This window comes from Linepithema humile, chromosome 6 (assembly GCF_040581485.1).
Source record: "Linepithema humile isolate Giens D197 chromosome 6, Lhum_UNIL_v1.0, whole genome shotgun sequence".
In the NCBI taxonomy this organism is placed as follows: domain Eukaryota; kingdom Metazoa; phylum Arthropoda; class Insecta; order Hymenoptera; family Formicidae; genus Linepithema; species Linepithema humile.
The window spans coordinates 11021648-11041458 of NC_090133.1; the positions used below are offsets into that span (position 1 = coordinate 11021648).

Genomic DNA, 19811 nt, shown 5'->3' on the forward strand with positions numbered 1-19811 from the left:
TATTGTCTCATTATACACGATCGAATGGTCGAATATAATCCGCTGAACAACATTGTGCGCAGACTCGTATGATTTTTTTTTTTTATAAATTGGAGATGCGTACGCGGACATGTCAGTTTTCCGACGGTCGACGATGATGTCTGACGTACCAATTTTCGTCGATCTGCAAGGTTACGCGTTCAACAACATTTTTATCGTGAAAGAGGCAGCGGTACTTCGAGATGGCGAAACGCTATCTCATTACGTATTTCGTGAACACGTACCGTGGTATCTGTTGACGAAATCGGAAAAATCGCTGGCGTGTTGGTTACGGATACACCACCACGGCTTCCAATGGGAAGATGGACACGTCTCGTACAGCCAGATGAAAAGTCTTATCAACAATGCTATTGGTACGGAACCGCCTCTGATATACGTGAAAGGACTCGAGAAGAAAAAGTGGTTGTGCGAGATTTTGGAAGATGATGTAGAGATTGAAACAATAGATGTGGATTACGAAGATATCGCACGCCTGACGAACTTGGATGTAATCGGAACCTTGCGCTGCGCGTATCACACGAGACATTGCGCTATGCGGAATGTTTGCAAATTGTACAAGTGGTGGTTTGAGCGTAACAAACGTGTAAAACAACTATGATTTATTCTAATAAAATGATGTATATCACACTCGCATGACTTTTATTCCACCTTTTACCCGTTACATAATCCACCATGTAATGACCTATCGCTTATATCGTACATCTTTCAGACATTTATTGAACGTATATTGAACGTTTATCGAACACCTATCGAACTACTTTTAACATCTATTGAACGTATATCGAACGCCTCTCGTACATCTTTGAACGTCTATCGTACGTCTTTGAACGTCTATTGTACATCTATTGTACGTCTTTGAACGTCTCTCGTACGTCTATCGAACGTCTATTGTACGTCTTTGAACGTCTTTGAACGTCTCTCGTACGTCTATCGAACGTCTATTGTACGTCTTTGAACGTCTCTCGTACGTCTATCGAACGTCTATTGTACATCTTTTAACGTTTATTACTACAGCGAAATTGACGTCGAGCTGTATATAAGGTGTGCGGAAGAGAGTAATTTATCAGTTCAAAGTGTGCACGCGGTGGAGAAAAAAAAAGTATAGAAAATGGAGCGTGATCAGAATAGAAAAAATTCCGAATACGAGAAGTGTAAGGATTGCGGAGTGTACCACAAGCCGATAGCTGTGGTCGAGCCTCGTCCGAGGACGACTCAAGCGCCTCCCCCCGTTCCCCCTCGTAATCGTGAAAGGCGTTAGAGGCTCAGTTGAAACAATTTTTAACATTTATCATACATTAATTTAACTTATCATGATTGTAAGACATCCTTGTAAGATAAGTATTCACGTGTGTCGTACGTATCTTATGTTTTTGCAGCAGTAGTTTGTAAATAATAGTAATACAGCCTCGTGAGAGAAATATTCACGGGCGTTAAACTCATTATATGGAGTCGCTATGATATCTCTTGTACGATTTGTTTATACCGCGGTAGTTTGTAAATAATAGTAATACATCCTCGTGAGAGAAGAATTTCATGGGTGTCAAACTCATTATATGGAGTCGCTATGATATCTCTTATGAGATTTGTTTATGCCGCGGTAGTTTATACTACATCTATCAAACACCTATCGACTGATATTCGGTTACTCGGAAGAAGAATTATGTTTCAAAATTATAAATTTGGAGTATGTTTGAAAAGATAACCCCCGTAGAGCGGTCACATAGATTTGCACCACATCTAAGGGACGTACTATAAAAATGTGTCGAAGGCTGGGATCGTCACAAGTCCACTCAAACCATTTGAAATACGTAATACCGTCGCGAGTTAAAATGGCTGCACTTTACACTATTGAAATTCATGAAATCAGTGAATTGTTAATAAGTTTTATGGACCGGGTGAATGTGCTGCGCACATCAATATATCGCTTCGAAGACGTTGCACAAGAGGTGCAACAACAGGTACCCTATCCATTCAGAGTTGATTATGATATCCATGAAAATGGAAATGGTGTGATGTTGGTGTCAATGTAAGTATTGCTAGCTAATATTATGTATGAAATAATTACTTTCTATTCTTATATATATATATTTTGCTTACAGGCAGCATATACGGGAGGATCTTGTAATAGCCTTAAGGCAGGTTGAAATTTTAAATACACAGTTTCAACAAATGGAAAGCGATGCAGCGCGCACCGCTGAAGTATTGAGAGCGGTGAGAGAGGCGCTTTCTGCGGACGATGTTCAACCGTAAGTATTACATTCGATAAGTATCACACTTAATATTTTCAGATTATTAATAGAATTTTTCTGTTTCAGATGATGGTCCCACGATTTTTTTATTATATTATTATAGTTTTTATTATATTATTATAGTTTTTTTTTATTATTATAGTTTTTATTTTATTTCACACACACACACACACACATACACACACACACACACACACACACACATATGTATAGTACACACTTTTTAAATAAATATTATATTTTTTTTTTACAAATATATTATTGTATTTTTTTTTAGCCTCCTCCTATCCTTGTGTTATACTATATTATAATATTATATACTACTTGAAATTAATTTTTTAATAAATGTTATATTTAATAATATTATATTTAATTATATTATATTTAATTATTAACTTTATAATTATTTGTTACAATTAAAAGGGAAAAATGATAGTCACCGGTTCGCTCGTTTCCTTCTATCATGTAGTGTAACATGATGCGCGCGCTTATCTCGCAATAGGATAGGTCAGTGAATATGATGTGGTACAGGAAAGATGGTATAATAAAAATTAATTTAATGTTAAATAATATTTATTAAACAGATACATCTAATAAATACATTATATGATAGTGAAAATATTTTAACAATAAAGCATGTGATATGCTAGAATTACTGCGATCCAAAGATCTGAGCTAACAGCTCACAATCGATTATATCATTCTTATCGAACGATTCGCTCTCACGTATCACCGCGATGGGGTCCTTCGCACCGCTCGCGATTTTTCGAAAGTGTGCGAACTTGGTGTCGACCATACCAGTGACGTTGTTCAACGATTGAGCGATATGACCCACACAATACTCGAGAGCGATTATGTTACATACGGTGTTGTGTGACATTACTAAACACACTGTTGATGTTTCCAGACGCAGTACTTTTAGATTGTTTATCTTTCCAAACCGTAGCGTGACATGTTCGATGGTTTGAGACGGTGCTTCGTTTGCATCATTGTTAAAGAAATGGTGGATGGCGTGTCGTTGGTCCAGGAGGATCTTCCACATGTTGTATGTAAAATGTATCTCTTTGCCATGTTTGTCACCGAGAGCGATTTCTATGTGGCTCGGCGTAGAAACATTGATTCCAATATCCAGATATTTATAACCGGTTTTTGTCAACGGGTATCTTCTAGCTAAAATTCTGGGAGGCGTGATCATGCTTCCATCGATACTTGTCGAATTACTTTTATTTCTGTGAATAAAAGCTTGTATAAGTTCGAAATGTAACAATAGCAGTAAGTTTAAAAGTGTAAATAGTAATAGAGTCAACTTACACGTTGGGTGAGAATTTCCGCTTCTTCGCATCCACACCTTGCTGTTTGTCAGCCGGATTACTCATAGTTTTCTGTTGTACGGTAGAAAACATCGTTGCTATAATTCAGATGAAGCGTTGCAGCGATGTAGTGATTGTCCAAATGGTTTCGGATAACTGATGGTTCCTATTTTTTTTCGCGAGCTTTTTATACCCGCTCGTCGCACACGACACTAATTAAAAATATCGATGATGTCACGCAAATTGAAATCTGGCAACATGGCGCCTAAAAGTGGCTGCCTAAGGGTCTATGATCTAAAAATAGCGATGATGTCACGCTAAAACCTGCACGAATCTGCAAAGGATATAAACAATTCTCGGAACTATGAATCATTTTTGTATAAACAATCCTTATCTCTCTATGACTCATGCTTATATAAACAATTCTTATTTTATCTTTTCCAGGAATTTATGTAATCCGATACCTTCCCCGCACCTCCCCCTCACCTCCCTCGTCACCCCCTCCACTCCAAAAGTGCTGACGCAGTGTAATCCGATACCCTTTGTATAAACAATCCTTATCTCTATATGACTCATGTTTATATAAACAATCCTTATCTTATCTCTTCCAGGAATCCTTATCTCTTCCAGGAATTTATGTAATCCGATACCTTCCCCTCTCCCCCGCACCTCCCTCGTCCCCCCTCCACGCCGAAATTACCCCCTCCTCTCCAAAACAATGACGTCATTACCCCCTCCCCTCAACCTCTTCCCCCTGTAATCCGATACCTTCCCCTCTCCCCCGCACCTCCCTCGTCACCCCCTCCACTCCAAATTTACCCCCTCCCCTCCAAAACGATGACGTCATTACCCCCTCCCCTCCAAAACGATGACGTCATTACCCCCTCCCCTCCAAAACGATGACGTCATTATTCCCTCCCCCTCAACCTCTTCCCCCCTTCACCCGCGCACCCCCTCAGATGCCTGAGTTCGAACCGGCATAGCTATACTACTTCTCAAGTAGTATAATTATTAATTATTGAGTGGTCTTCCGCGCCACCCATGAGGTGCCACTTATAGCGCGTTAGGTTTTTCAACGTGGACCTTCGCCTGTAGCCCTATTATACCACATTGTATTTTAAATAGTAATATATATTATATTATATACTATTATATACTAACACTAATACTTTTTTTGTACTATACTATTTAACTATGCTATACTATATTCAGGGTTGGGAAGTAACTCGTTACTTGTAACGAAGTTACAGTTACAGTTATTTTTTTTCGGTAACTCTAACTTAACTTAGTTACATATTTATGGTAACTAGTAACTAATTTAACAGTTAATTTAATATTCTATATACGGTTGTATTAATTGTAAGAATTAGGGCCTATCCAGACAAACTTGCATAGTCGCATAAACATATGCATAAGGAAAGGAACAAAATTGTCATAGGATTTGTCATATTAAGTGTAGATTCGATATTTAAATAAATAGACGGATAACCGTATAGATATTAATTATGAAATTCAACAGAAATAAACAAATTCTCATTTAAAGAATGCATTGCTACTCATTGTCAGTAATAAATTATCTTTGAAGATGATTATTATATAAGCATAAAGTTGAGACTTTAAAAAGAACTGAAAGAATTAGTCTACGATTTTTCGGAAAGTTACGACTGTTTGTGTGAAATTCGTGAATTTTTAAACTAAAAAATCTTAATCCTATAATTTTTATTCTAAGTGTATAATAATATATTTTAAATTATTTTTATTTATTAATTTTATTTTTATTTATTTATTAATTAATTTAATATTTTAAATGTATTTTTATTTTAAGTTTAAAACAATTGTGATTTATTACATATAAAATAATATAACATAAAATTAAATACCTATGTAGTATATAATAAGTTAATAAATCTTGAAATGTAAGATTCGTATATTTAGAATAGTAGTGCACATTTATTGCAAAAAAATAACTGAAAAGTAACGACTCGTTACTTTTTGAATAACTATAACTGTAACGTGTTACTTTTTAGAATCGGTAACTTGTAACTGTAACTAGTTGTTTTTTCAATGATAAGAACTGTAACTTTAACTAGATACTTTTACAAAATAACTTTCCCAACCCTGACTATATTACTACGCTGTACTTTCAGGCATTATATAATATAAAAAAAAACCAATTTTTTTATTTTTTATTTTATTTATTGAACATAATTATTTAATAAAAATATTTTTTATTATTGTGAGGCCGCCACGGCCCCCTCTACCGCCACGGCCTCCTCTGCCGCCACGGCCTCCTCTGCTGCTGGCAAAGCCTCCTCGCTGGCGGTACCAGCGGGCCCTAGAGCGGCCGGCTCCTCTTCTTTTTCTTTCTAAAAAATTAATAAAAGTATTTACAATTAGATTTACGATTGTATACTCGTATATTGATTAATAATTTTATTGTATGAAGTAAATAACTTACTAGTTTTATTTTTTGGTTGCTGCTGTTGCGGTTGTTCCTGTTGCAGCTGATAAAGTTGTTGCTGTGTTTCCAGCTACCGTTGTTGTTGTGCTTATTGCTGCTGCAGTATTTGCTGCAGCAGCTGATGTAAGGATGCACCTTCTTCTTGCGTAGTATGTTCTGTTAAAATAAAAAAGAAATATATATTTTATCAATTAGTAACATAAACATACAAAACAAATTATGACGTAGTTTTTTTAAAACATCTTTACGTCCGTTTTATAACAAAAATGAATAATAATAATTTTATTTATTACTTACGAGACAAATTGCCTTCCATTGCAAACGTTTTGCACTTTTGTCAGCAGGACACGGGTGCGGCTGACATGCAACAATAGTGAACCGCTGCGCGGGGCCGCGTCTGTTGTTCTATTGTTTGTTAAAAAGCACGGTTTATTTTTACTTCTATACTCTATATGTCGTTAATTTTTTTGACGTTCATTAGTCTGTGTAGTACTCTTGTTGGCTTATAATTGCGAGTAAACGTATTTCTTACACGTTTTATTAAATCGCAACGTTGATGAGAAAACTGAGACAGTCTCGACTGTAAGTTTTTCAATATATTTCCATATATTTCCTTGTTTTTTCTTTTTTTAATTTTCGTCTAATTTAATTCTTCGTCTTTGTTTCTTTTTTCTTCCATATTAAAATGTGCGATTCTGTACGAAAAAAATCTAAGCGAAGCTTTTTTGAAGCTTGGCTTAGCAATGATCGGTATAAATCTTGGATACAAAAAGTACCGTTAAATGACAGTTTTTTTCATTGCATTATTTGTAATAAAGATTTTTCTTGTAACACGCGCATTTCTAGACATGCGGATTCTATGTGTCACAAAAATAATATTAAAAAAACACATCTGTTTTGTTAAATAATAATGATGTAAGTTTTGAAAAAAGTACGTCTAATATACTTAAATTTCAAAAAGAATGGTTAGAAATATAGCATTTTCAACCATGGTTACGTGAAGCATCACATGACGAAAAATTATTTTTTTGCTCCTTTTGTGAAAAATACATGTCTGCTAAATTGTCGCATATTTATGATCATGCAGAATCCGTAGCAAACACTACAATAGCTAAGAAAAAGAATTTAGAAAAAAAGAAAACAGACGAAGATGTTAATATGACAGAATCATTTTTATCATTCGATGAGCGAAAGAAAGCAGCAGAAACTCGATATGCTGCTTTCATCGCCGAAAAAATCATTTCGCATCAAACTGCGACAGACATTCTAACATTTTTCCAACAAATAAGAAAAGATTCTCACGTATTGCAAAACATGAAAATGAGTCGGACTAAATGTCAAAAAATTATTTCGAACGTATTGTGTCCGGTTGAAATGGATTGTGTAGTCGATATTATTCAAAATACTAAATTTACTATTTTTATTGATGAAACGTCTGACATTTCTAATCAAAAATGGATGACGTTTCTTGTTCGGTATGTTGATCCTGCAACATTAGACATTTGCTCACAATTAGTAAAATTAATAGATATTGATGCAAAAAATAGCAGTGCGGATAAATTGTTTGATGCTTTTAAAAATGAAATGTATAGACAGCAAATTCCATTTTTAAATATTATTGCTTTGTCAAGCGATAATGCGTCCGTCATGACGGGCAAATATTCATCATTTAAAACAGTGCTCGGAATTAGTCTGAACATTTCAGTCGATTTCCGTGATATACGCCTCCTTTCCTCTCCTTACCGCCCGCGCCGCAGCCGCTAGGGCCAGCGCCGCCGAGCGTTAGGAGCGGCACTATCCGATTATGAGTGGGTTCTTCTCCCTATTTATTAAAATTTAAAAAAATTTATTGAAATTTATTAAAAATAAATTTTTTATTTTTAAATTTATTTTTAATAAATAAATTTTAATAAATTTTTTTAAATTTTAATAAATATGTAACAATGCAGCATGCATCGTTACGGCTACGGACCGAACATCGTCCGTAGCCAAAAAGGGCGCATCGAGCGCCGATAAAAGTATCATAAACACCGACGGTCAATCGCCGGACGGCCCCCCACACCCGACCGTTTTCGAAATTTACCAGGTGGGGGTCCGCCGGCTAAACCGCCGATGCTTGCCGATCCTTCGCCAGTCGGGCGGCAGCCGGGTATAAAAGAGGCCCGGCTGTACGCTTTCTTACCAGATCCTGTTCACTGCTCGCCAGTGAACATTCTATCGCGAGAGCACTCGTGATCCTCGAGAATACTCGAAATCTATGACCAGCAGCCCCACGAGCACGAGCATACTCGTGCACCGACCGAGCATACTCGGCCCCAGGAACCGCTTCCATACGTTACGGGCACACCCGTATCCTCGCCGAGCATACTCGGCTCTAGATCGCGATACGAGAATACTCGTATTCCTGCCGAGCATACTCGGCCACCAGGAACCGTCCTCCGTTCCTCCGTGCGAGCATACTCGCACGTTACCGAGAATACTCGGCCTCGATCCGCGCATACAAGCGCACTCGTATAATAACCGAGCATATTCGGTTTCGTCATCTAAATACGAGCATACTCGTATATTACCAAGCGCACTCGGCTTTGTTCTTACATACGGGCATACCCGTATACCGCCGGGAATACTCGGCTCCACGTCAGATCACCGGCCATTGCAGGACGCGGGCAATACGCGCGTCCTCGCTCCCGTCTTCATCCTTTTAAAATCGGGTCCTCAAATCCGGCAGGCAATCGCGAACTAATCGAAGCAACAGCAAACATCGAAATCACCGCGCACGCGCCCGAGCATATCGATCAGTCGATCGACCATCGACGCCGCTCGAACGTATCGATCCACGCGCTCGCAGTCGTCTAAAGACAACTGCGGCACCCGCGCTTGCACCGACACTTGCTCGTCACCGTACGACCGCCGTTACACATTGTTCATCACCGCCGAGATAAATTATAACCCGCGTTCAAACAAACATATTAAACGCTCCGTATCCACACGGCTTTGTATATAGCAGACTTCATCAGTTGAGAAATAAATCTTATTTTATTTTATTTTTTCGTTTTACTCATTTCATCCGAGCATTCTTTTACGTGCCCCCAACCGACCGAACTCCTGACTCCGACAAGTTATTCCGCGTAAAACAACGTACCGTTTCAAATAGGGAGAAGAACCCACTTATAATTGGATAGTGCCGCTCCTAACGCTCGGCGGCGCTGGCCCTAGCTGTTGCGGCGCGCGCGGTAAGGAGAGAAAAGGAGGCGTATACCACGGAAATCGGCTGAAATGTTCAGACTAATTCCGAGCACTGATTTAAAAGAAAGTTTGAGGAAAAATATAAAAACTTAATAACATTTCCATGCCCATGACATTCCGCTGCACTTGTTGCACATACAGCATGTGGTAAAATTCCAGAGTATTGCGAAGAATTCGTAAAAAAATTAGCTAATTTTATTAACGGTAGTCCAAAACAATCTGCTATTTTTGAAGAATTTTGTGAATGTTTTCAGGAGACAAATCGCAAAATTCTAAAGTTGTCCGACACACGATGGCTTTCTCGGCATTCATGTATTGAAAGACTTATAGAGTTTTGGGATACTGTCGAGCATTTTTTAAGAGAAATGGTAATGAGCAAAAAGACAAAATTTGGAGAAAATTTATTATCTGTAATGCAAAAACCTGATGAAAAAGTATATTTATTATTTTTAAAACATATTTTAAATTTTTTTAACTCTTTTAATGCATTTTTCCAAGCTCTGGAAACAAGAATTCAATTATTGCAACCGAAATCATTTCAGTTCTTTACCATAATTTGTAAACATTTTTTAAAACCAGAGCTTTTACAAAATATAAATAATAATTTTGAGTTTTCAAAAAAAGAAAATCAAAAATCTTTAAACGAAGTATATTTAGGAGATGAATGCGAAAAATATATTAACGAATTGATAATAGAAGGACACGCAGACGTAGTTGCAACAGTTCAAGAGAACTGTTTGCAATTCTACGTAACTGCTGCCCAAGAAATTTGTAAGAGATTACCAATAAATGACAAATTTTTATCAAAATTAAAAGTTTTTGAATCGGACACTGCTTTACGTGATATCAACAGAGAAACTTCATTCAATGATGTTTATTTTGTCGCTCAAACCATTGGCGGGTTTGACGAAAACGGTTTAAGAAAAGAATGGTTTGCTTTACATCAAAGTTTTACAGAAGCAGAAAAAGATAATTTGTCAATGTCGAATTTTGATGACATGTGGAAACAAATTTTAAAACATTTTCATCAATATCCCAATTTGAAGTCTCTTTTGAATGCTGTAAGATCGCTGCCAAATTCGAATGCCGATTCAGAAAGAATCTTTTCCTTGTTGCCGGACTTAAAAACGAAAAAACGAAATAAACTTTCGTCTGTCAGTGTCAATGCTACTTGCGTGCTTAAATCTGCATTGAAAGCGAGAAGGGAAACTGCTGTAGATATAGAAATTAATGAAAAGCATTTGTCTCTAATGTACACGGACAAATTGTATTCTGCATGTCCTAAGAAACAGAAAAGTCATCTAACATTATATGCTGCAAATGTTCATGAAATTGCTGGTCCCTCCTCGTCTAATGATATGCAATAATAATGTTTAAAATAAAACTTATTATTGCATTGCTTGTTTCTAATGCTTATGCTAATGCTTCAGATGTTTAGAATATCATTTCTGTTACAGACATGATATCATGTACATTTGAAAATTATGTCTTACATTAATGTATGTAAGACATCACACTTATAAATAATAGATGTGTGTCAAAAATATCTTCCTAGATAGACATACGATCGCATCTTGAATACATAATTACAGTACTTATTAGCAACATTAAATAGTGATTTGCAATTGATTATAATTGTATGTTATTATAATTATATAATAATATGCTAATTATTCAATTTAATTTCTGCATATTTTGTATTTCTATTCAATTTCAATTTCTACATATTTGTCTATCTAGGTTGTCTGCAAAAGATCACATCTGTGACTTACTGGTGGATAAAAATAACGTTGTCAGTAAAAAACCCGGTCATCACATCCTAGATTGCACATGCTTCATTTACATTTCCTAATCGTATCCAATGTTTTCATACAAACATGTGCTACTTGGGAACTGTGAACAACACGTAAAACAGATAAATCTTGTCTGCAAAAAATATGAGACATATATATATATATATATATATATATGTGTGTATATGTCTCTTTTTTGCAGACATGAGACATATACATATGTCACTTTTTTGCAGACACGAGACATATACATATGCCTCTCTTTTGCAGACACGAGACACATATATATATATATATATATATATATGTGTGTATGTATGTGTGTGTGTGTATGTGTGTCTCTATTAAATATAAGTCTCTATATATTTATATATATACAGACACATATTCATATATGTGGCGGCTCACCGCCACACAGCTGTACTGAAGCGGCATAATACGCCGCGGCGCCGCTACGCGCCGCAGGCCTTCTACCATTATAAGCTTGCGGACCCACCGCCAGGTTGCGCAGGCAGTGAAGAGCTTTCTCGCGATCAAGCTTCGATCGACGAGATATAAAAGAGCTGCTCCGCAGATCTTTCCTCACTCACTCGCTTCAAGGCGAGCTCTCACTAAGGGCCCTTGAACGGAGTCACAGCTCTGCTTCGAAGAGCGCAACCAGCAAGTCTTCTCGACTTTTCACAGTGCCTGGGAAGGCACGGAAACGAGAGACTCAGTCTCAGCTCCGACCGCACACCTCACGTAGGATGTACAGCTACGGTCAGCTGACGCACCAGCATCGCCGTCGCCACCACAGACTCTACAGCGGAAAATAATTCCCTTAGAGTTCTGTGCCCGGTTGACTCGGTCCCCACGTGACACTCACGTTCCAGGGGACATCCGAATGCGAAGGCCTCTCCCGTCTCGGTTCGCAAACTCACTTGCGCCTTCGAGAGCCGGACGGTCGCAGCGCATGGCACGGAGACATACTCCACCGCAACGCAAACCTCGCCGCCGGGATGCAACATGCACCCTCGCATGAATCGTCCTGTTAAGGACCCGATTCCAACCACGCAGACGCGGCCGGTAATATATTACCGCGCCCGTCACCTTTCATTCAAAACTCGCGGCCTTACACTTTGCCGCGAATGCGCCGCTGGCGCACTCAAGTTACACACACACCTGTACATACATACTTCTCTCTGACAAAGAAATAAACACATTTCTACACAATTGACTCTATCTCACTTCTCACCAGTCGAACACAATCCATTGGGCAACACGCTCTATAATATATATCTTCCTTTTGCAAACATAAAAAAATATTGAAATGTGGTATAATAGGGCTACAGGCGAAGGTCCACGTTGAGAAACCTAACGCGCTATAAGTGGCACCTCATGGGTGGCGCGGAAGACCACTCAATAATTAATAATAAAACTATTTGAGATTTAAATTAGACTTGTAATCGATCAAAGATTGCCAATGATATCGTGTAGAACCGGCGCGTTTAGGCCCGTAACTACACGCGTACCGATCTGTCAACTGTTATTGATTTTTACAAGTCAGGTGATATTGATTTTTACTGCACAGCTGATTTTCCACGGACGCAAAATGCATGTGGATTTTCGTCACTCGAAATATGGGAGTTGTGACTGTTAAATACTCCTTCACCAGTAAAACATGACTCGTCCGTAAATAAAATTTTAATGACCTGTTAATAAAAAGGTGCTCTACATTATCCGCGTATATAAAGTGCACTAGATTCAACTAAGTTTATTTGTTTTTCTACATGATTTTTTTTATCTACATTATTTTTAGTGTTCTATGTTCTTCTTCTGATTTTATGTAATGTGTGCGCTGCTGAATAAAGTTTCTTTAAAATAAAGACTAATTATTATGTTTAACCGGAAAAATCAACATGACCAAACCAGAATCTCTATTTTAATTCTCTAATAACAATGTATAAAATTAGATTCTTCTAGATGAAAATGTTTTCGATAAAGATGCGTTACATTGTATTTATTGTAAGCGTTTTAATCTGATACAGAAAATACAATAAGTATATCGTAATGTTCATGTATAATCTCCCATCATTTTCAACATGATTATTGGAAAATGAAAATAAAGATTCTGGTTTTGTCCATAAAATTTTATTTACAGACGAGTCACGTTTTACTTGTGAAGGAGTAGTTAACAGCCACAACTCTTACATTTGGAGTAACGAAAATCCACATGCATTTCACGTCCGTGAAAAATCAGCTGTGCAGTAAAAATCAATATCACCTGACTTGTAAAAATCGATAGCAGTTGACAGATCGGTACGCGTGTACGTGTAATTGCGGACCTGAGCGTGCCAGTCCTACGCGACATCATTAGCATCTTTGATCGTTTATAACTTAAAAACTATTGTAGCCTTGATATTTTTGTATTAAGATTCTTTACTCTATTTTATCTCTAAAAGATACTATTAAAATATTAAGCGGTAGTTATGAGACACCCTGTATAACATAATATTAAACTCAAAAGTATTAACTATCGTAATTAACGCATATTAATAATTCATAAATATTTAATGTTCTGATATTTTATTACTATCAATATTATTTACTTTTTACAAGATCACATAAATCTCAAAAAAGCATTTCACGTTGTCATACGCAACAAGCGCGCAACGTCGCTTTGATAAAAAGGAGACGGAACACGTATGTCCACTCGCTTCTACAAACTGAACGGCAAAGCGCACACGTACGTGTGACGTCACGATTCTCGTTTGTGTGCGTGCTTCCCCTACCGCGGTACTCGGGTGCTGGCAGTGTTGCGATATGGGACCGGTTGTACGCGCATGTGCGGCTCTGCGCATGCGCGGTGATGGAGATCCAGTGCCGTTATATGTTGTGTGTTAACCGTATGGCGGGACGTTTTGAGGAGGTTAGGTGATTACAAATAAGGTAAAATTTATATATTTACTAGCATGGAATTTACGGAGCCAGTAGCTAAAAAACCAAGAAATAGAAAATTTCAATTATCATGGCTACATGAGAATGTTTTTAAAGGATGGTTAGCTCCACATCCTACACTAGATAAAGCATTGTGTACTGTATGCAATAAAACCATCAGATGTTGTAAATCAAATTTAATTGAACATTCTCAATCGGATCAACATATTGAACAAATAAATTTTAAAAATTTAAACATTAATGTTTTGGGCAATAATAATAGTATTACTCTTTCACATAAAGATAAAGTAAAACGCGCCGAGATCAAATTAGCAGCATTTTTTGCTGAACATAATATTGCACTTTATTCCGCAAATCATTTAATTCCATTATTGAAAGATATCTGCATGATCCCTGAAGTTGTATCAGATCTTTCACTGGCACGAGATAAATGTACTAAAGTTATTACACAAGTAATTGCAAAACGCGAGATTGAAAAAATTATAATAAATCTACAAAAATGTAAATTTTCAATTCTAATAGATGAAAGTACAGATATTTCAGATAAAAAGCTTATGTGTGTTCTTGTGCAATATGTTTCACCATTGACTAAAAAAGTAACAACACAATTATTAGATTTATTGTCTGTAGACGCAACAGATTGTTCCGCGAATAAACTTTTTGAAATTTTTAAAAATATGTTACATAATAAAAAAATTCCTTTAAAAAATATAGTCGGAATGGCAAGTGATAATGCATCTGTAATGATTGGATGCAATAATTCTTTTATGTCACGATTAAAATTAGAAATACCGGGTCTTGTTACGTTAAATTGTATTTGCCATTCATCCGCGCTTGTAGCAAGTAAAGCATGCGAAAAACTTCCAGAGTCATGTGAAAATTTGATTCGTGCAGTTAGTACTTACATTTCAGGCAGTGCAAAGAGATGTGCAATTTTAGTTGAATTTCAGGAATTTTTCAATGTGGAAAGAAATAAGATTTTGAAATTATCAAATACTCGGTGGTTGATATTGCATAAATGCATTGTTAGATTATTAGATAATTGGAAAGTTTTAAAAAATTTTTTTGTTTTGGCTGTAGTAGAGGATAAATTACAATCTGCGGAAATAATTTTAAATCAATTGAATGATAATTTTATAAAAGCATATTTATTATTTTTAAAATATTCGTTGAATTTTTTTAACAATTTTAATGCTCTTTTTCAATCTCGTAAAGTTTTAATACATACGTTGTTTGAAAATAGCCAACGATTAATTCGCGAAATAGGACAAAATTTTCTTATTCCACAAGCTGTAAAGTGTATTGTTGATTTAAATATAGACGATAATAAAAATATTCAAGATATAAATAATATATATGTTGGTCCGGAATGTGAAAGTTTTTTAGAAACATTATCTTCGGAATGCGCGCAAGAAATAAAATAAAATTGTTTACAGTTTTACATAACTGCAGTTCGCGAAATGTTGAAACGTTTGCCATATAGAGATACTGTTTTTGAACAATTAATGTTTTTACAGCCGAAAATTGCTCTTTACGATGAATCTAGAGTCAAATTTAAAGATTTAACATTTATTGCAACGCGTATAGGAAATATTGATATTACTAAATTAGCTTTTGAGTGGAGAATTTTACCATCCGTTTTCACTAACGAAGAAAAAGAAGAGCTAGCTTCTCTAGAAATCGATGCGATGTGGAAAAGAATATTAGAATTTAAAAATTTTAATGGGGAAAAAATGTTTCAAAATTTAGAGTCATTAGTCGAAGTGGTTCTTTCTTTTCCTCATTCTAATGCTGAAGCGGAAAGAATTTTTTCAATAGTTACAGATATCAAAACTAAAAAAAGAAATCAATTATCAAACGAAACTGTTTCCGCGATTTGTATTATACGTTCTAGTTTTCAAGCTGAAGGCATTAATTGTACAAATTTTGAAATTGATTCCGGGCATTTAAAATTACACAATTCGCAAAATTTATATGGAAAACCAGGTAGTTCATCTGATGGTTCTTAATGCTTTTATGTTTAATATATTTTTTTGTGCAATTTCAGTGCAATTTTTCATATTTATTTTGTAAATATTATTTATTTTTTTTTTGCATAACAGACACATCTAGCCAATAATTTTTAGTTGCATGTTAGTTATATAGATAAAATTATTAATATTGTTATGTTTTTCAGATTTTAATATATTTTTTATTTAACATAATGTGATATTACATAAAATGTGATACATATATAAGTACCTGACGAAAGCCATGCAATATTATTTTTATTTTTATTAACTGTGCATTTTATTTTTATTAATTAAAGATTTTAATAAGCAAGTTAATTAAAGATCACATGGCTGTCAAAATTTTTTATTTCTACAATTGTATTTGTATTTTTATATTATGTTTATATTTTTATTTTAAATATATATTTATTATTAATTAATGAATATTATTTTTGTTGTATAAATACTGGTAAGGTTTTAAGCAGTTTTCCTTACCCTTGCAACGAATGTTGGTATTTTTTGAGATCTCTGCTAAATAAAAGATTTTAATTTTATTTATGTAAAAAGTGTTTTATTTGAAGAATATATAATTTTTTCCCCTTTATTTCTTCCTTTTTATTATAATTAATATTTAGAAAATATTTAATATATATACATATATCTTATTATATATATATTTTATTTTTAAATACATTTTTTTTTAATTTTGAAATATTTTAAATGTAGGGGGATAACGACGCCTTGTTTAACTCGTATGAGATACTATACTGACGCCGTATTGTCGCACATGCGCGTACAACCGGTCCCATATCGCAACACTGGGTGCTGGCCGGCAATGCTGCCAGAAACGAGCGGCGGCATCACACTAATACAACCGAGAACCGATGACGTCACCCTATCCGTGTGAGCTCGACCCGGTCGACCAATGGAAGAGAACGCCGTTTCCCTTCCACCGAGCCGACGCAACAGACGATAAATGCTAAGAAGTAAGTGTTTCTAAGGCATGTGGCTGGAATATGAAAAATCCCGTGTTCGAGATTTGCTTCTCGCAACTTTCTTTTCTTTTTTCCGCATTTGTTTCTAACAGTGTAAATTATCAAATAATCTTTTTTTTGCTTAAAAAATAATAGTTTATATTTATTAATAATATTCGCATATGTTAAAACTAACAATTTTTGAAATAATTCAGATTTGCTATTGTCAATAGAAAAATGAAGTTATTTTGCAATATTGCAACAAAGTGTAAATTTAACATATACTATGTTCTTGCCATTCGCCTTATTCGTTTAGCCATGCTTGCTTTGGCATTTATGTCTATCGACTCGAAAGATTTTACATACCTGTAAAACTTTTAATTATTTCCCAACTTACAATTAGTCACTCGCGTCCTGATATTTTTTCTCCCGTTCAATAATTTTCTATTCGTACATTCGGAGAATCCGAATAGTGAGATCAATAATGTACTTAATTTTCGTACACTCTAGTATCTCAATCTGAGATCGGTGTACATTTTAACGTGTCAAATGTAGACGAATTATTTCTATATAAAAGATAATTAAAATTTTCACACCAACAATCTATGATATATGCTCCATATGCCATATTATATTTTATTCCATTTTTAATCATTTATTTTAAACTACTGCATATTAGCAAAAGTTACTGTACTATGGAGATGAGTGGAGGAGACGGTAACATATATTATAAATGCAGTCAGATTTATTGTACTCTTGTTAAAATATTGTAAAAATAATGTATTATTAGTAATTATAATAGTATTTATTAGTAATTATAATAGTATTATTAATAGTGGTCTTCCGCACCACCTTCGAGGTTCCACTAACGGCGCGTTAGGTTTTTTTAGTGGACCTTCGCCAGGAGCCCTATTATACCACATTTCATTAATCTTTCTATATATTTCTTTTATACATATGTGATGTCATTTGTAGACAAAATACTTTTTTTACACTTGTCATTTACAAGTGCGGTGTCATTTGCAGACAAGATACTCTTTTTACTCTTGTCATTTACAAGTGCGGTGTCATTTGCAGATATACCAAATTTTAAACAATTTCAACAAAATTTGGCAAAATTACGACGATTTATATCTTAAAATCTTATTGAATTTGGGAATAAAAATTTTTCAATTTTTTATTTTTATTATTAAAAATAAGCATCGAACAAAAAAACTGCAAATAGAAAAAAGTTTCGTCTCATCATTCTCTACAAGCCTATGTTTAAAAAAAATTAATTTTGCGACTTTCAAAATTTTCATGCTTCGAGACGTTTAGACGATATTTTTACACGATTTCGAGCGCAGAGCGATTTCGTTGATGCGCGTCCTCAATTGTGTTTATAAGTCGCGTACAAACAGAGATCAGACTAGTTCCTTCGGTTCCTTATCAGTTAATACACTTGACGGAAAAGTTGATTTGAAGAATATTGCGAAATATGGATCGTAAGTAGAAAATTAAATTATTATTAAAATCATCATAAGAGATATAAATTATTATTATTTATTAATTAAAAATAAAATTTTTAATTAAATAATATGAAAAACGGCATAAGAGTGATGACTAGATTGATTATGACTAGAATTATGTGTTAAGAATTAGGAATAATTAATACATTTCGTTATCTTATTTCAAATAAAATAATTCCAATTTGATTTTCCTAATATTTAATATTTATTCCTATTCCTAATATTTTCTCTATTCTACGTAGAGAATCTTTATTATAATATAACGTTACTCCAATAATCGCTAATCTCAATCTATTGTTTCTATGTTGCAAGTTTCTCAAGTAGCATAGCTTTTTAAAAAAATTTACATTAAATCTTGCTTAAAGATTAAAATTTTTAATTTTATGTATTTTGAATATTAAAATTGCTGATTCTTTTAATTTTATGTATATTGAGAATGGTCGAATAGTCAACTGTTTATATTCTTAAAGACAATTTTGTAAATATAAGAAAGGTTAACACATATTATTTAGCTGTAGCTCATAATTCTTCTACCGTTTTTCATGTTATTTATTTTGTTAGCAAAATGTTTAATCTTTAGTTTCTTTCTCCTCTCTTATACATATATAACAGTTTTTATTTTTTTTAAACTCATAAATGTATTACTAATTTAATAAATATATATTAATTTTTGCAGAGGACATGACACAAAGAGTGGAAAGTATGACGCTGGAGGAGAAAGATGCTGCTGTACAACAGTTGATGCAACAAATGTTGCATCAACAAGAAAAATTGGTACAAATGCAGCAGCAGCTGCATTTGTTAATAAGTAGTGGTGCAACAACGCAGCAGCAGCAGCAGCAAAATACAAACACAGAAAATATCCAAGAGCAGCAGCAGCCGGAGGAACAAACAAGAGGTACATTATTTTATTTTTTTATTTTTTGTAACTAAATGATTAATTTATATGCATGATTGTTTTATTTAATATAGTACTTATCTGTAAATGTGCTTATTTTTTAGAAAAAAGGAGAGGAGGCGGAAAGTCTCGCGCTCGCTGGTATCACCAGCGAGGTGGAAGAAGTGAATGGGGAGGCAGAGGTGGATGGGGAGGCAGAGGTGGATGGAGAGGCAGAGGTGGATGGGGTGGCAGAGGTGGGTGGGGACCGAGAGGTGGCCAGGGCGGAAGAGGCCATATCATAATAAAAAAATATTATATAAATTAAAAAAATATTAGATAAATATAAAAATAATTTTATATATTAATTTCATATTAATATTAATTTTATTTTTTTAACAAACTTTTATTTTTTAATATTTTTTT

The 19811-nt window shown here is 34.8% G+C and overlaps 2 protein-coding genes across 2 annotated transcripts; one reads left to right on the forward strand and one right to left on the reverse strand.

Moving 5' to 3' along the window:
* Window positions 1–2369: 2369 nt before the first annotated feature.
* On the reverse strand, window positions 2370–4281 carry LOC137000576 (uncharacterized). Its single transcript, XM_067357606.1, has 2 exons — window positions 3600–4281; window positions 2370–3517 (listed from the first exon to the last, which is right to left on the reverse strand). The coding sequence occupies exons 1-2, from the start codon at window positions 3689–3691 to the stop codon at window positions 2941–2943; spliced, it is 669 nt and encodes a 222-aa protein (XP_067213707.1). The 5' UTR covers window positions 3692–4281; the 3' UTR covers window positions 2370–2940.
* Window positions 4282–14026: 9745 nt separating this feature from the next.
* Window positions 14027–19690, forward strand: LOC137000679 (zinc finger BED domain-containing protein 5-like). The gene is made up of 4 exons (XM_067358019.1): window positions 14027–15084; window positions 15553–15616; window positions 19185–19406; window positions 19518–19690. Exons 1-4 carry the CDS (start codon window positions 14050–14052, stop codon window positions 19688–19690), a joined length of 1494 nt encoding a protein of 497 aa, XP_067214120.1. The 5' UTR covers window positions 14027–14049.
* The last annotated feature ends 121 nt before the right edge of the window (window positions 19691–19811 follow it).

Coding starts and splice junctions, on each gene's coding strand:
- LOC137000679 (XM_067358019.1), top strand. CDS start 14,050: ATGGAATTTACGGAGCCAGTAGCTAAAAAACCAAGAAATAGAAAATTT. Junction 15,617..19,184: donor TTTAACATTTATTGCAACGC/GTATAGGAAATA, acceptor TAATTTTTGCAG/AGGACATGACACAAAGAGTG. Junction 19,407..19,517: donor GCCGGAGGAACAAACAAGAG/GTACATTATTTT, acceptor TTTAGAAAAAAG/GAGAGGAGGCGGAAAGTCTC.
- LOC137000576 (XM_067357606.1), bottom strand. CDS start 3,691: ATGTTTTCTACCGTACAACAGAAAACTATGAGTAATCCGGCTGACAAA. Junction 3,518..3,599: donor CGGAAATTCTCACCCAACGT/GTAAGTTGACTC, acceptor TTTTATTCACAG/AAATAAAAGTAATTCGACAA.